Raw genomic sequence first — 17,500 nt, forward strand, 5'->3', positions numbered from 1 at the left:
TATAAAAAGGGATAACTGTTTTATTTATTATCTTCTATATCTCCCTTTAGATGTTAAGTAACACAACAATCATCTTCTATCTTTGTTTAAACATTGATGTTGAGCTAAACTTTCTGATTATTGCCTGTAAGTTTGCTGTAAGGTTTCTAAAATGTTTTTTGTTTGCTGTCCAGAAAGAGAAATTAAGGTTTCAAAATTTTCATTAATCCATTGTCCTAATTTGCACAATGAGAACACATTTCTTATGTATCCTACTTGGTATGCTGGAAACATCAAGTATGTTAGTCCCTTTTGGTTACATTTTTTGTTGAAAAAAACCTTTCCTTAGTTTCAGATTCTTATTTCTTTTTGATCATGAGTTGTGAATTATTAAGAGGGGGTACTATCTACTTCTAATAATAATACAAGATTGTTTTAAACTTAGGCTGATGTATTTTTTATCTTAAGTAAAGGCTCCTAGAAATGAACAGAGACTTTTCTCCATCCTTTGTTCCCTTATCCTGATGGTAAATATCTCATTGCCTCGCTATCCAAGGATTTTCTTTCCTGCTCTATTTGCATCAGTACTTCTGACTGACTGATAATTGGTGAATTATCTGGGACTGTCAAGGGTACCCTGCTGACCTGGATCCCACAAGGTCCTATGAGACCATTGGCAAGAGATGATCTTGTATGTCTTATATACCCTTTTGTATGTCTTTGCTGAATCTGTATTTCCCCTTCTTATCCCCTGCAGTTTCCCAAAATATGTGTTGGATTGTTTTCAGCTATGTGAGTATTTCAGTCTGTGGTTCAGAAGGACAAGATGTCCAACTGTTTCTTCAAAAGAGGTTCCTCAAGCAAATGACATGTTAAATTTCAACTATCTGCAATCTGCTACAATTTATGTGTCTCAGAATAGAAAAAGCACAATCCAGAAATCTTGTTCTTTACATAGTACAAAAAAAAAGCCACTTAATGAAATATTTAGAAACGCATTAAGCAATCTAAACAGTATGCAAAATATGAATGTTTCTAGTCCATGTTCCATTCAAATACTATTGTTGACATTACTTTTTTACATAAGACTAAGAAAATAAATATTCAGCCCATATCAGGATTCTTTTTCATTGTAGAATAATTTAAAATTCTTTTATATGTTTTAGTGATTCATGTTGCTTAATGGAAACTTTTGGGAAAAGTAGATTATATTTTCATATACAGAAATACATGGAATAATCTTAAGTTTCTCCAGATAGATTGCCTTCTTTACTTTACCTTGTATTATGGATAGAGTCAATAAAAAGTATCTTTAAAGGAAGGCAATAATGAGTACCAGGTTTAATAGGAAAACCTATTTCTGTTGGAAACCTCTCCAATGGCTCCACCAAGTTCCTATTCACTATGTGGCCTGCAGGACAGGTGGCATATTGGCTTTTGGTTACCTCAGTTTAAAATACTGTCACCATTCCTTCCACCCTCTTCTTTCCTTTTTTTTTTTTTTTTTTTTTTTTTTTTTTTTTTTTTTTTTGTCATGAACCACAACATGTTTGAACTTAGGAAAGCTGCTTGCTTAGCATGGAGGAGCAGGGATGATTTGGAAAGCAAATGCAGTAGCTTATTGGCTTCCTGTTGCTTTTGCCTGTTTTTTCATGAGTTCTTCATAATTTGATTGCTGAATCCTTTTGTTTACTGGGAGTCTGGAAAGGACTAATTTAATGGAGTTTTGTATTTGAAACTGGTAAATTTTCTTTTACTTACCATTTTAAGAATTGTTAGGATTGTCTTACTGTTCTAGATCAGCTCATGACAATGAATTGACACATTTATAAAATCAGATTGTTTCTATTTTAGTTTTCCCTTGCATTTTAGGAATTTAAAGCTTTTTTTCTTTTTCCCAAGATTTTGAATTGTGTTCTGGACATACCAAACTCCTTTACACCTTGTGAGATCTAATGTCATCCTATTCAGGGATTTTTAAAGAACTACCACATAAAAAGAGAATAATACTGAACAGGCATTTTTGTCATTACTGCAGAACAGTCACGAAACATCTTGCAGATTTCAGAGGATGTTGCAATATTCTTTTGCTTTTTTCTTTTTCTTTGAAGGGCATATGATGGAGAAAGATCATTTTTAAATGAGCAGCAGTTTTTAAAATGTATAAAAAAAACATTCTTCAAAGTTAGAATAGCAGTATGAAAAGAAAAATGATTTTCAAATAATTAGTCAACAGACATCAGCTAGCAGTTATAGGCTAACTGAGAATCGTTCCCTAAAGTCCCCCTAAGGGACCGAGCCCATGGAAAATTTCTTACTTCAGTTAAGTTTGATTCAAGTATTGGGAAAGGCCCATAATAAGTACAATAAGGAAATCAAAATTTTCTTTTTTACTTTCCTGCTTTATCAGGAACTACCTTACTATAATATAATGTATTGTAAGTTAATTTAATATCTGCTGAGCTGTTTTGGAAATCATGTGTCTATGTGTATGCATTTTCCTCACAGTGAGTATTTATGACAATTGAAGAGAAAAAGCATTCTTGTCATTTCCCCAGAGTGTTAGTTTTGATATACAGCTGTATTTCTACTTCTGTCTCAACTGGAAAATGAGATACTTTCTGATGTAAATGCTATGCTACGGCATTTTGGTGTCAAGCAGTGACACCTTCTTCAGAAGAATTTTTTAAAAAGTTATTCATATGCCCAGTTAAAATTTGTGTGCAATATATTTCTGCAGAAATGTTTAACATTTTTTCAGTGCTTTGGTTCACACAAACAAACAAGCCACTACTGAAAATTTTGAGTTGTTAATACTGCTTAAAGATGAAAAAACAATTCATCTTTGGTATTTTATAAAGAAAAAGCAGCCAAAAATCTGGTTCTAAAAGACTTAGTTTACTATTCACCCTTGGAGTATAGTAGTCTTATACCTCAAGGATACGTAAAACATGTTAAAATAGATTCAGCTTAAAAAACAGAAAATATGTTTATAACTACCATACATTGTCTTGGCTTTTTAGTGGAAGTAACTGAAAATCAGAAAAAAGAACAGCCATAAAAATGACTTTGGTAGATGTATATGTAAACTGTCTATCTAATTATTGCTTAAAGGAACAACATACTTGTTCTGCTTGTTAAAATCAGAATTTCTTAATGTTATTTTAAAAAAGAAATATATTCTGACTAAGCAACTAGTAAAATAGTCTCTTCCTTAAAAAATTCATTGCTGAAAGAAGGCTATTTCCAATGCATGAGATATCGCACTCCACTTAGTGTTAAGAATTTGACTTCTCAGAATTATGCCTTTTATTTGTTTTCTAGTTTAAAAGCTACCTGAATATGTTACAGTGTCTAGGCCTCGGGCATACTCGTTGCAGCAGTGAAGGCATTTTCTGTTGACTTTGTTAACTTGTTGTGAGATTCCCCTTGGGATGTTCCTTTTATATTTTCTTCTGACTTGCTTATTTTGTTTTCACAACCAATTTCACAAGGGTGACATTTTCTAGAATAGTCAATTGCTGAGGCATTCACCCGGAACAAGGGACAAGAGATGTTAAATATCTGTTTTGAATCACTCATATTAATAATCTGAGGTGGATTTCCCAACCGCCCAGACAACTTCCAGAGCTGTGAGGCACCAGCTCCAGTAAAATGATCTTTACTTCTTTGCATTTTTATTGGTTGGGCATTTGGCTTTTAAAAAGTAGAGAAGATCAGAAATAGTTCTCCTTCACAAAGGAGAGTAAACAGAAGAGAAGGGTTGGAAGGCTCTGGGGAGAGCCTATGTAAGATATGATTTGTTGCTTATATTGCTGTAAGGAGCCAGTGGCTGCTGTTGAGAGCCATCCCTCCCTTCTTTTTTGCCTTTAGCAGTAAGTTCTTTCTGGTATTTCCAAAGACAGCAGCAGACTTTACTTTCTAGGGATTTATCACAAGTCATGTAGGCAGCAGCCAGTTAAGCTTATGCCTTTAAGTTAGACCTGAATCTCTGAGAATAAATGCACATGAGAATGTCTTCCATGGTGATATGTTTCAAATGCAATTCCTGCTATATTATTAAAATAATGGTTCCCCTTGTTGACTTGACAACTTAAATTAGTGATATATGCATGGACCAAAAGAAGATTTTCATTTACTGAACCATTTCTTATTGATATTATTGCATTTACTGAGGCTTGATTTGAAAGAATCAATCTTTATAGCTACTCCACAGTTTCCCTACACAAATATCTATAAATACAAATAAATACATGCATACACATACATATGCAAATATATGTATATATCTGCATTTATTCACAGTGATCAGCAATATTATCTTTTGATGTGTGGTCAAAAAGGATGTGTTTGGATATGCTTTCACAGTCTGAACCTATTTACTGGATTTGTAATTGCGTAGTAAGAGCCTGTGGTTCTTTGGTCAATATTTATTAGGCTCACACAGCGCAAGGAGCTGACTCTTGCTAGTTCCCTGGAGGCTGAAGATATCAGCCTCAGGATTTCCTGTGGCATCAGTTAGTGCAGTGACTGAGAAATGAGATTTGTATTTCAGAAAGCTTGACTAAGGTCTGCAGTAAAATGTGGCATAACACATTGTGGTATCTACTCACTGGGCCCCTGGAAAATTAACCTTTATTGCTAGCTTCTAAATTTCTTAAGATCTGTATTATTTATAACTGCCAGTGGTCATGCTACTTTGTTAAATTTTAAACTTTACTAAAAATGTTAGCATTACACATAATTTACCTCCTAGCAATCCCATACTTCATATTTAATTTCGAAATTGCCTAAATTTTCTGTGGTAGCATGTGAATGTAGGCAAGTTACTCTTTCACTGTGATGCTGGAATGCTGAAGTCAAAGTCCATGAATGAACAAATGCTTGAGTATTTCTCTGTGAGTACAAATATTGTTATAAAAAATTAGATATTACAAACTGTTGTCAAAATATATTATTTCACTCCCTCATCTTTATTAAATGCATAGTGATGAATGTAACAGATTTGTGCTTGGTTCTGAAATGTCATGAAATGTAAGGCTTTAATATGGATTATATATAAAGTCATAATTTTTAAGAAATTCTTCCTATAAGTCCTTTTTATACGCCTCCTGTTTCTTATTTCTAACCTGTTCTCTTCTAAGATGAGGATGTTTTAATATATTGCTTTCAAAAGATATCTTGGGTACTCAGTAACCTGATTATCAATGAAAATGCAAAAGATTCACGGTCTCTTTAGAAATCAAAACTTGTACTATGTGGCACCTTCTGAGAATTTTTTCAGTTGCTGTCCAGTGCTATGATTAATGGAGGTGAATATCAAAACCACACTGGTTTAGTCTGGGTCTTAGTTTTAATATTAAAGAACCATTGATCTCAGCCCTTTCTCATTCCCATTAGACAAGAGCATTTTTATGTAAGCTGTTCTAATTAATATAGATAGCACAGATAGGCTGCTGTCTAGCTTGAAGAGGCAGATTTGTCCTCCTTTCCTCTTCCAACTGAAATATGAGATATGAGCTCTATCAACCTATCCTGAAGAAAGTTGATAATCATCATGGATAGATGACACCCTTATTTCCTTATATAAATGAGGAATTAACAAGATTAACAAGATGTTGAGTCCCTGCTTTCACCAGCAGCTCATACCACTTAATACCCAGAGTAACTAAATAGAAATACAAATCTTTTATTCACATGTTGGAGGTGAAGGCTAAAGCACAGTCTGTGCTCTGCTTATCTCCATTCTAAGTAACATTCACTTGTGATTTAGTGCTGTGAATATGTTAGTTTGAACTTGCATGGGAACTTGCTCACCTAGAAGGAAGTTACAAGTGTCTCTGCTGTTTACTGTGATGTGCTTTTCTCTATTCCCAAGAAGATGATCAGATTTTATTTAAATCAAATGTTAATTTTATTGTGAATCTTCTGTTCAATTTGTGGTATTAATAAATAAGAGTAAAACTAATGAAGAAAGGCATTATGTTCTTTTTCATGTTGGTGGGTGGAAAAGATTGTATGATAAAAAGAAATAAATAGATGTTTTAAAGTTATAAAGTTTTAGTAGAGACCCCATGAATTTTCAATGTGTAGACAAAGTTGTAGCCTAATCTCCAGGGTTAAATGTAGTGTCTGCATGCGTTTGTTTTTAAATTATTTTGGTTGGCATACTTTTTAAAAGAAAGATAAACATATTTAGTGCTTTAAATTCCTCACAAAAACTGTATTTAGCTTTTCCACAATGTCAGTATAATGATTATTTACTTCAAGGTTGTTTCAGCACCAATGTACAACCAGTGTTTCTTTCTATTTTTTGGTACTCCAGGAAGCAGCCACGGAAAGACAGAAGATGAAAGCTCCTATTCCCAACTTGATTCTCTTGTATGCTACTCTGACTCAGAGCTTGAAGGTTGTAACCAAAAGGGGATCAGGCAAGTAAATCTTTATCTCTGTGGTTACATTGTGGCTTGGAAAGGAGTGCGTAAAGTTTGCAAGTATACACCAGGATGTTGTTATGGTGGTTTGTAATACAGTTAAGTACATTTCAAATTCTGCAGCAAGAAGAGTTGGCAGCTTCTATGTATTTTTAGATTGTTGTTTTCTGTGGACTTAATGAAAAAAAAAAAAAAATCAGATGTGAAATGAATATAACTTTTCACCTGCTGAAGGAAAGTTATTCCCAGAACTTTTAAACTTACTTAAAAGACTACATTGCAGTCAGTGTTGTTGGGTTACTGGATTTATCTGTTTCACTACATACTTTGAGAAATTAAGATTATAGAGTTTGGGTTTAAGCAACAACAAATAGAGCAAACACATTATATTTAATAGCCATGGAAAGTGAACAGAAAAATGTGTTTTTGAAAAGGATAGAATACATGGTTGAAGAGTTTAATTCAGCAAAGAAAAATAGTCGGTATTCAGACAGTTGGGTAGTTTTGGATTCATTTTTTCTGTGTCACCCTGAAATTCTGATTTTACTTTCTTTGGCTTTGCTGGGTAACGAAAAAAATAGGATTCTACTTCTGCAACCTATCTTGCTGTACTGCACTAAAGAAAACTAAGTCCTTAACAAAAGCCTTAATTTCTTGTTGGTGGGTTAATGAAAGTCTTAATCCCATGTTGACTGAATTAGTTAATTTGGTTTGTTGTAAATTGTAAGTTTCCTTTTGGCATCGGAGTGTTTTAGGTAGCTTTTGTTGTGCTGTTCCAGAAGTCTGTCTCATTTATTTTTGTATTCTGGTTTGTAGTAGTTGTAAATGGGTGCTTGGGGAGAACACAGCTCTTTATACATTTTTGGCAACATCTTAAATTATACCTTGCATTTTCCATGGATTATATTTGTAACAACAGAATGAAACAGATTATGTTGCCAATATTTTAGTAGTTGGAAATGTTGGTGTAGGGAAGGCAAACGCAGAGTACTACTACAAAGTAAAGTATTCCTTAACAAAAACTTGAGAATAAAGTATATTTGGGGTTATTTAAACTCAAGAAAACTGAAATACACAGACTGTGTGCAGAGCAAAGGATCTGGTGATAAGTTGATGTGTTTATAGGCTGATGTAGCCTTGATAGATAATGTAGATACCCTTTGAAAATGTCTGGCTAAGATTTTCCTACTTGATTAAGATTTAATGCTTTTCAGCTTGAAGCCAAGGCCCCTTAATTCAAATACAGTAAAAATATTACTGATCTTAAAGTAAATTTTACAAAGACATCCTTTTTTAAGGAACTAAAAAAAGTTCAGCTGTCACATGTTACTTGAAAGTGACACTGATAACTTGAGTTGTCTTTCCATTTTATTTCATAACTTTTTGCCTGTATCCTCTTCATCTGATTAATCAATGCAAGGTAAAAATGGTAAATATACAATGAAATTTATTTTTGGGAAAGTAATGCAATTTTGCTGTCCAGCAAAAGAAAAAACATACAAAAATATTCAATACATATAGAATTTGTTCTCATCCTGATGCTGGAATAAAAAGCAAAAATGATAATGGAAATCTTTGCATCATACCTTACTGTACCATGGGATCTTGAGGTTTTTGCATGCTTCTCCTCTGTAAATCTTCAATTAGATGTATCACCGAGGGGGCAGTTTGTGTGTACACTGTGTGTGCAAAGGAAAAAATCTCTAATTTACTGAAATCTCAGATCCTTCTGCCTTTGGCCGTGCTGCTTTGTGATTTAAGGTTTGAAGAACTTCAGTGCTAGGTGGAATGCAGTAGTGTGTGACGGTTCTTGGTTTGCTTTTGTTGTTGTTTGGTTTGATTTGGTTTGGCTTGGTTTAGTTTTTTTACCCCCCTTGGGTGGGAGGTACAATTTTTGCAATCCTGAAGTGTTTCTACAAGGAAAACCTTATTTAACAGAAGTTTTAACAAAATAAGATTGACTTATGTGTACTGTGAAAATATAAATAGTTTCCTAATATAAGTGCAATGCATAATTGGAAGCAAGGGAAAAAAAACAGCTTGGAAAGTAGAACTTGAGTTTTATGTGAACATGTTAGCCAGAGGCAGAGCATGGTGAAGGAATGGTTTAAATCTCTTCAGTCAGTTCCACTTGTGAGTGCATTTTGTCCTTGAAATATCACCATGAAAGCAAAGAAAAAAATTCAAAACTAATATTTTATACTTGCAAGTTCTTATAAATATGGAGATGCAGTAGCCACCTTTTTGAGATGTACTGCTTTTCTTTGTGTCCTTCTCTGTTATAAATTACAGGAATATAATAAATTTAAAGAAGCTGACATCAGTATGCTAAATGGTTGTTCTAATTGGGATTTATTCCTTCTAATTCACTTTTGTTGAACCTGTTTCTGATGACCAAACTTAAAACTACTGAACTTGTAGTCTTTATTTATTTATTTATCTATTCAATGTATATATTTCCATATATATTAGATATTTTAATATATTTATTAAATATATAGAATAATGTACTTTGTGTTTATTTTATATTCATTATTTAATACTAAAAAGAGATCTGTCCTTGAAAATATGTCAATACAGTCAGAGTACTTGACCTCTTTTCTATGTTTATTTATCAGCGCTGCTAAAAAGATAGTGATTAATAAAATAATGAGTTTGTCAATCTGGTGGAGATACATTTCCAACAACTTCTCTGATTTTTCAAGAACTTCAGAAAGTCATTTTCTAAAAATCCATTGCAATTCTGGCTATCTATTGGCTTTCAGGACTGAAGTTATATCAAGTAATTAGCTATATGTGGAAACAATTAGAATCAATATAGTATTCTTGGTTTTATTTGTTTGAAAAGAAGGTAAAAAGACTTTACAATAGAAGAAATTTTAGGTTCTGCTGTATTGGATTTGATCTCTGATCATGAGAGCAATCCTTATACAAAGCACTTAAATTACTTCAAGGTAGTCTTTGAATCTTTCTACCACTGTGTGGTATGTATCAAATTAATATAATAATATAGGGAATAAAGGGAACAGTGTGAATCAAATATTTATTACATTAGCCAGAAAACATGCTTTGAATTAGGTTGCTCACAGCTTTTGAACTTACCTGTTTAACACTTGATTTTGTATGATTGTCTCTATCTGACAGAAGAGACTCTTTTCCCCAGTTAATATTTTAACTGGGAAAAAAAACCCAAACTGTTCTGAACAGTTTCAAGTTACTCTTTAATTTATGTTGGATTTCTTTTACATTAAGAGCATGTGATAACTGTGCTTGTTACATGAGAATGGATAGGTGAGTAGCTGTAGTAAAAATTCCAGTACTAAATACAGATGATACAAGACACTTCTTCCTAATCCATGTATGCAAAAGACTTATAAGCACACCTTAACTTTTCTGTCGAGTTGACCATACAACACCTGCAGGTCGTAATGCCTTCTCAAGAAAAAAAGAAAGAAAGGACTCTTTGTTGTAAGCTTCCCTGTACCAACCACTAACTTCACAGTGGACAACATGGTTATTAACTGGGTATTTCAAGTCCTCAGTGGGGTTGCCCTGAACCATAGAGGTTTCAGAGCCTGCAACAGTAACTGCAAAGAGGAACTTTATTTTGTCACATTATAGATCTCAGATAAGATTTGCTAAATGGGAAGGTGACTCCTGCACCACTTTAAATATCTTAAAGCATCTTCCTTCATGAAACAGTTCCTGTCTTATCACTGTGATCTGCATGATGCAAAGGAATATTAAATACTTAAAGTCTACATATTTTGATTTATTCAGCACATAGTTTTACAGGAATTGAGTTTTACAGGAACTGAATTAAACTTCAAAAATGTAGAAGATAATGCCTGTTTCCTAGCATGAAACCAAACTACATATAAATGTGTGCTGTGTCTAAGAAGTGTGTAGATTTACTTTTTGTGAAATTCAGTTCTGTCCTTGATAATGTTTTGAGAACTTCATGGTAATGTATTTCTGAATATTTTCCTTTCAGTGATTTTTCCTGAAATTATCCAGTTTCACAGTCTGAACTAAATTGTTGGTTTTTTTTTTTTAGTCATGTGTTTTTACATTCATAGAACTTAGATTTCTAAAACTCTCTTCTTTACAGGTTGAATGGTATTTGATCACTTACTTGTGCTGAGCAGAGTTTTGGCTTATGAATTATTTAATATTCATCAAAGAGGAAGTAGGTTAGGAAAGAGAGCCTCATGCTGATGCATATAAACTTTTTTTCCCTATAAGATATATGTTAAATGAAATACTTGAACACTGCATTGCCATCTGGTGGTTTTTTCCAAGGATGCTGAATAGACAAAAGAAAGAAAGGTTTGGGAATTTTTTTATTAAAAAAAAAAAAAAAAAAACAACCACCCAAAAATATGGTAAAAGGGAAAATGTGAAAAAAAAGTATGAAAAGAGATCTCATTACATAAAACAATTATGACCTGATCAATATATTCAGACAGTATTATTGCATTACCTTTTTTCACACTCAGATTGCCTAATAACAATCTGGCTGCCTTGTATCAAAGAGGTGAGAGTTGCTATTACTGCCTCTAGTTTTCTGCTTTTGTACAGATTATTCTGCATTATGAGTTAATTAATATTCTGTTCAGTTCTGCTTTCGTGAATAGAAATTTTCTTTTCTAGATCACATTTATTCTACGATGGAATGATTTAACTGGAAGGAAAATCTTTCTAGTGATGGGTTTTTGGAATATGTATGAGATCCTTCACATCATTATGATGAGATTAAAGTCTAGATATGTATTTTGTTGTGTAACAGTAGATTGCTTCTCTTTTTAATGTCTAATATTTTTTGCTTTAGCTATTATTACTCAATATGGGTGGTTCGTGTCATACTTGGAAGAAAGATCAATATTATGAAAAAAAGGTAGTAAAGACTTTGACACTGATATGCTATTTTTGAATTTTATTTTTGTATGAGCAAAATATTAATTTTAATGAGGTAAAAATTACTCCAGATTTTTTTTTTCTAAAAATAGTGTAACTCTGAGGAACAGACTGGAAATACATAATAAAGTTTCAACTAGTTATTCTTTAAGGTTATATTTTTCTAAATTATGGCCATCCATGATTTTTTACGATTTATTGCTCATGAAATAATAAGTTTGTTTTAGATAATTATAACGGGTGTATAAAATAATGTCTCTAAAGAAAAAGACGGTTACTGTTTTTTGACTTTTTTTTTAACTGGAAAACAAATATATCTGTGCAATACTATCCTTAACAGCAACCATGCCAAGATTTTACACCTAATGAGGAATGTCATAATGAGAACTCAACAATGTAGTTAAAAAAAATAAGGAATATAAGTAAGTCAAGACAGTATGAGAACGCTTTGCATCTAGGAAGCTTGTGAATTGACTTCACTTATCTGTACTTAATAACTGAACTGTCACTCTTTTATAGAACGTATATATATAATCCAGCTTATAAAAAGACTTTGAGAAATTGCACATAATTAAGTGCTGAGCCTTAGCAGAGATCTGATACCCAGTATTTGAGTATTTGTGTTCTTAATTTATTTTTTTGTTACCCTTCCAGGTGAGATTTGGTGTCCTAATTGTGTAGTACTGCATAAATAGTCATATTCTTCTTAGTATCTCCCTTTCAGTAATTCCATTCTGTTTTTAATTCTGCTTGTGTTTTGGTTGCCTAAGTATTTTCCTTTTGGCTTCTTTTCAAAAGGTAATTAGTTGATGGATGTCATATTGGATCTGGTACGCACTGAATAGTAATAAGAAGGTTCAAAAATAAATTAATATACCTGTTGTTCTTTTTCTTATACAATTTATGAGCAGAACACTCACATCTGCTGTACTCCAGGTACTGTGAGCTTGGAGCAAAGCATTATGGATATAAATAAAGGATATGCTTCTTGTAAACCATAGGGGTTTATGTCAATTGATATTAATGGCTCCTAGCTGTTGTTTTCACTCCGTTACAGAATGTTAATTTCCCATTATTAATTGATGAGACTTGTGACTTGTTGTGTGGTTGTGCAAAACCAGAAATAATATTTAGAGTCTGTGTCTATTTGATGTACAAGATTAACTTTCACGAGTAATGACTTTTTAAACTGGAACAATCAAGACTACTGTTATTACTATGAAAATGTTTTTTCTATCTCTCTGTTTGGTGACAAGGAGAAAAAGTGTAGTGAATATCAGTCCTAAGCAAATACGTGTGTACCTTTCTTATGGCATTGGGGAATGGAATTTTTTTTGTATCATGACCTGATTAAAAAGTGAACTTTGCTTCTTATGAGGATTGTTTCAAAAAAAGTCATTTTGAATTGGTACATAAATATGCAACCTAATTTATGGTTGTAGCTGTGGGGCTGAATGGGGAAAGCTCTGTGGAATTTTTTTTGGGGGGGAGAAGAGAAAAAAAGATGAGAGTGAATCTTTGCAGTTCAAAACACAATAAAGATAAACAGAAATCCTTGTTTTATTCTTAGGCAACTTTCTTAATATTGTAATCTATTAATTAATTCCATAGTGATTTTATTAGCACTAATATTGTTCAGGTTTTTATCCTAAATATAAAGTATGTTTTAGTTTTCTTTTTGCACCTGTTCTGTTTTATTTAAAGATGGTTATTCCTGCCCATTTAAATGTGTAGTAGAAATCACTGTTTAATTTTTAATGTTACAACTTCCTCTTTATAGTTGAAGAATTAATTAACTGAGTGTATCCACTTTCTTGGATTTTTTCTAATTGCTCTGCAATATATAGTTGTATGTCAGTGGAGAAGGGAGTTTCTTGCTTTTGTACTTGCACATTTCTTTTAATGATAAAAACCTTCTAAAGAAATACAGTAATGAGGTCAGCTGAGATGAATGATTTCTTGTGCCTGCTGGGAGGGAAGCCTAGATCATCTAGAGATGCAAAGACTGTGTAATGCTCTGCCTCCTTCTTCAACACTTGTACTTTTTGTCCTGAACTTCTGCTATCTGTCTAATTCTGGAAGGGATTGTGAAGCCTTCCATAATTAATATAACCCACAGAAAATTTTTGCATCTTGCTATTACTGCATGGCACCAGGATGTCAGAAGAGTAATTAGTGTCCTTTAGCACCTTATTTAGACATCAAAAGTATCCATATCCCCATCCTGCAGCAATTCTGACAAACCCATTTACACCAATTTTGGTATGATCCTCAACTTCTTTCTAGTTTATGGTGGTAAACCTCCATTTGATTATTGGTAGATGAAAAGGCGTGACTTGCTGTTTGTGAATCAAGAGATACTGGGAAAAAGTAGGAGTGAAGAATCAACTTATTTAGTAAATTTCTGTATATTCAGGAAGTTAGAGGGTTCCTTTAGAATATGGTTTTGAAGCTGGGCATGGGGATGGCTTGGCTCCACTGGTCTGTACTCTGCTTTGATAAGCTGAGGATGCTATTCAAGATAAACAGCAAATATGAGGATTGTATACCAAGGGGTGGCAGAGAGACTATACTGCAAAGAAAGAAAGAAATATAATTCTGTTCCATTGGAGGATTTGGGCAGTAAGGAATGATTGCATCTCAAGCATAAATCCTTTGTGACATATTACTTATTTTGGAGACACTGTGAAAGCTGTAACTGTTACTTGTCCTGTGAGCATTTATGAATAGGATGGCTGGCATTTTAAAAATAGTTATATGACCTTTTGTTGTTTCCAGTATTCATCCTGATACTTTACAGAGTTGTGGGAGATTGTGAATAATACCACAGTATGTGAAAGGACTGTCTGTGTTTTGGCAAAGGGTCAATGTTTTAGAGTGTGCAATATATATTAAGAAATGACTAATAATAGGAAAGGAGACAAAACAAAACTGGAAGCCAAAGGACAGCAATAGATATTCTTACATAGTTTGGTCATTGAGTTTTAGTAGCTGCTCAGGATGACTTTTCTTCCACAGTCCCTGTGTTCCCTGGGGAACCATTAGGGATTGTTTTACTGATTGGCATCTGTTGGTAAACAGCCTAAAAGATTTGAAAGAGCCAGTGACCTTTGATCAGAAATCACTGTTGTAGAAGATTTATTTATTTGAATATTATCCTGTCAATTTTATGTAGAATAATGACTGTGGTAAATAAGAAGGCAAAAAACCCTCAAGGACAAGTAATGGCTACCTGATATGTTTCTGTTTTTTATTTAAGTGTACTCAGTAGTGAAAATTATTAAAATATAAAAATAATAGCCATGAAAATGAATTCTTCCCATTAGAATATAATTTTTTGTTATACTTAAAGGAAATTAAAATTTATTACATCAGTCCTATTAAAATATTCCTGACTTGCTCTTCCTGAAGGCTGGAGGGAGAAAGTTCTATAAGTGGTATATACACAGATATATGGGAACCAACTTAGCATGAAAATAAAAGATTGTCCTTTAGATTGCAATTCTGAATTCTTCAGATGTTCTTGCTCAGACTTGTTCCAGACTTGTTTCAGATGTTATGGTCTTTACTTCAAAAGCAAGATACACAAGGTCTTGTAAGATTTGTGTTTTTAATTTTTTTTTCAAAGCATTTTTTTGCAATTATAAGGAGAATTATCAGAGTTCTGTAATGGTAAATTACACAACAGTTTTGTTAGTTGAGAGGTGAGTACTCCTGTAATTTCATCACCTTGCTCTGAAGGCATAAGTCATTTCAGGAAACTGTTGGTTGTACAGATGCAAAGCAGACAACTGTATTGAAGTGATCTGAAAATTCATTTAGTGGATTAGCCCACTTCCACAAATGACTCTTTTTCATCCTTGACAAAAAGGAGCTGCTTTTACTCTCTTGAAAATAACAGCAACATACATGCCTTGGTCAGACCAAAAGCGAGCAGTCAGCAGCAAAGCTGTTGCTAATGCTATTTTTTTAAAAAGTACAAGGTCGACTTGTCTTAAATTCCAAAATTTCTACTGAATGCCATTTGTGGTATAACCCAGCATGAACTCTGAAGCCAAAACAGAGAGACAGGGAAGAATAATGCAAGATCCCTGTACATGTATGTAGAGATATCTGTGCTATGAGGGAAGGCTCAGCTCCTTCCTATGGATCCTGGAGCCTACAGAGATGCTGTTGAGCTCTCACACACGTCATTACTGGGGAGCAGCACAGCAAAAGAAGAAGGAAAACATGGAACAATAGTGTTAACCTCTGAGCTCTTTCTAATCAAACAATCTGAGCCAGGTATGAGAAGGAGTCAAGCTGCCCTTTCTAGAAGTGACAAATGCATAGCTCATGGGTTCACAAGGGTCAGAACAGCATGGAGGCCAGTCAGTTCATTATTTTCTTTCTGATGGCTGTGCCAAGCACTTCACATATTCTGCAAAAAAAAAAAAAATACTATTTTTGTATCATATGTTTAGTTTTGCCATTGTCATTATATTAAATGCAATTTATATTTTTATTCTCTGAGAGAAAAAACAAAATTTTAAACTGTCTTTTTCTAGGAAATTGAATGAGTCAGTAACAAGGCATCCTAGTTCAGTAATAAACAGTTTTTGAAACAATTATTCAGCAGAAATGCTATCTTGTATAAATTTACAAATATGCACACTCTTTTTTTTGTGTACTACTTGCTCTGAATTTTTAGCAAAATGGGACGATTAATAGATGAAGCTGGAAACATAAGATTAGAGAAAATATGAAGAAAAAACTATGGCAAACCATGTTTATCAAAAAATACATTTTTATTGTGAGAAGTAACTCTCATGTCAAGGAGAGAAGGAACAAATCGCTTCTGAAGATTAGGAATGGTAAAATAGGATGGCTTAGATTTCTAAAATTATAATATATTTTCTCTATACATTTGAAATATATACCATAAAACCCACTTAAAAGTAATATGTAAGACTTGAGATTAAGGAAAACACTTCTTACTGCTTTTTTTTAAAAGTAAACAGATTTATGATAAACATATTATTAAATTAACACATTTTATTGGTTTGCTTGAAATAACCACTGTTACTGTTATCTGAACTTTTTTTTCTTATAATTCATAGTTAAATTATTATAAGTCTTTGCAATTAAATAATGAGATGTTGCAACAGAAACCAGTTTGGACAGAGTGTTATTTAACAACCTCAAAATTTATCACTAAGAGTTTGCTCAACAGTACATGAAAATGCAAGGTCATTGCCCAGAAATTGCACCAAAAAAAACCCCAAAAAAACCCTAAACTGAAAAACCCATAGTGGACAAATTTCAGAATGTCAGTTACTGAATCCTAGTGTGATTACACTTTTACAATGCCTAGAGAAGCTGATAACTGTCCTTCACAATAAGACTCCATGAAAAAACAGCTGTCCTTATCATCTTACTAATATTGTGCTGTCTGTAATTCAGGGAAACTGAAAATAAATGAAATTTTATGCATATTTAAGTAGGTGGACTGCTTTATTCATTCATGACTGTGTTTCAGTTTGTCACTGCTAAGTAATGCACCTGTAACAAACCTTTGCATTTCAAAGCAGCTGATCCTTATCCAAAGCCAGCATGTTTTGTGTGTGTCTGGTGTTGAAGACGGTTATGTTAAAATGCTGCTGTTAATTCCACCTCTGCAGTAGATGCTGCATGTAGCATTGCTCAACATTGCTGTTGAGGATTTTGTGCCCAAGTTCCGAATTAATTTTCCTGATAGAGACAGTTGCACATGTTAGTAAACTGTAGGAACTCTTGGAAGTGAATTACATTGACAGGCCTTGCCATGTGGGAGAGGAATCTGGATAGGCTGGATTCATGGGCTGAGAGCAGGTGTATGAGGTTCAAAATGTCAAATGCCAGGTCCTGCACTTAGAGAAGACTGTCTGGAAAGGTGCCTGGAGGAAAAGGAGCTGGGGGTGTGGGCAACAGCAGCTGGACACGAGCCAGGTGTGCCCAGGGGGGCAGGGAGGGCAATGGCACCTGGCCTGGGTCAGCAATGGTGTGGCAGCAGGACCAGGGCAGGGATTGTCCCCCTGTGCTCGGCACTGGTGAGGCAACACCTCAAATCCTGTGTCCAGTTTTGGGCCTTTCACTACAAGAAAGGCATTGAGGGGCTGGAGTGAGTCCAGAGAAGGGCAGCAGAGCTGGGG

General features: G+C 33.7%; 1 protein-coding gene across 4 annotated transcripts in view; it reads left to right on the forward strand.

The window, feature by feature from the left end:
- IL1RAPL1 (interleukin 1 receptor accessory protein like 1) overlaps window positions 1–17,500 on the forward strand; it is a 676,860-nt gene that overhangs the window by 79,442 nt on the left and 579,918 nt on the right. For all 4 annotated transcript variants that reach the window (XM_072934853.1, XM_072934849.1, XM_072934841.1 and 1 more), the window contains exon 2: window positions 6,305–6,410. Coding sequence is in view for 3 of the 4 variants with exons in the window: in XM_072934849.1 (XP_072790950.1) it covers window positions 6,329–6,410 (82 nt within the window). In the remaining variant the exon portion in view is untranslated. The remainder of the gene's footprint in view (window positions 1–6,304; window positions 6,411–17,500) is intronic.

The sequence above is a fragment of the Taeniopygia guttata genome, chromosome 1 (assembly GCF_048771995.1).
Source record: "Taeniopygia guttata chromosome 1, bTaeGut7.mat, whole genome shotgun sequence".
NCBI lineage: Eukaryota > Metazoa > Chordata > Aves > Passeriformes > Estrildidae > Taeniopygia > Taeniopygia guttata.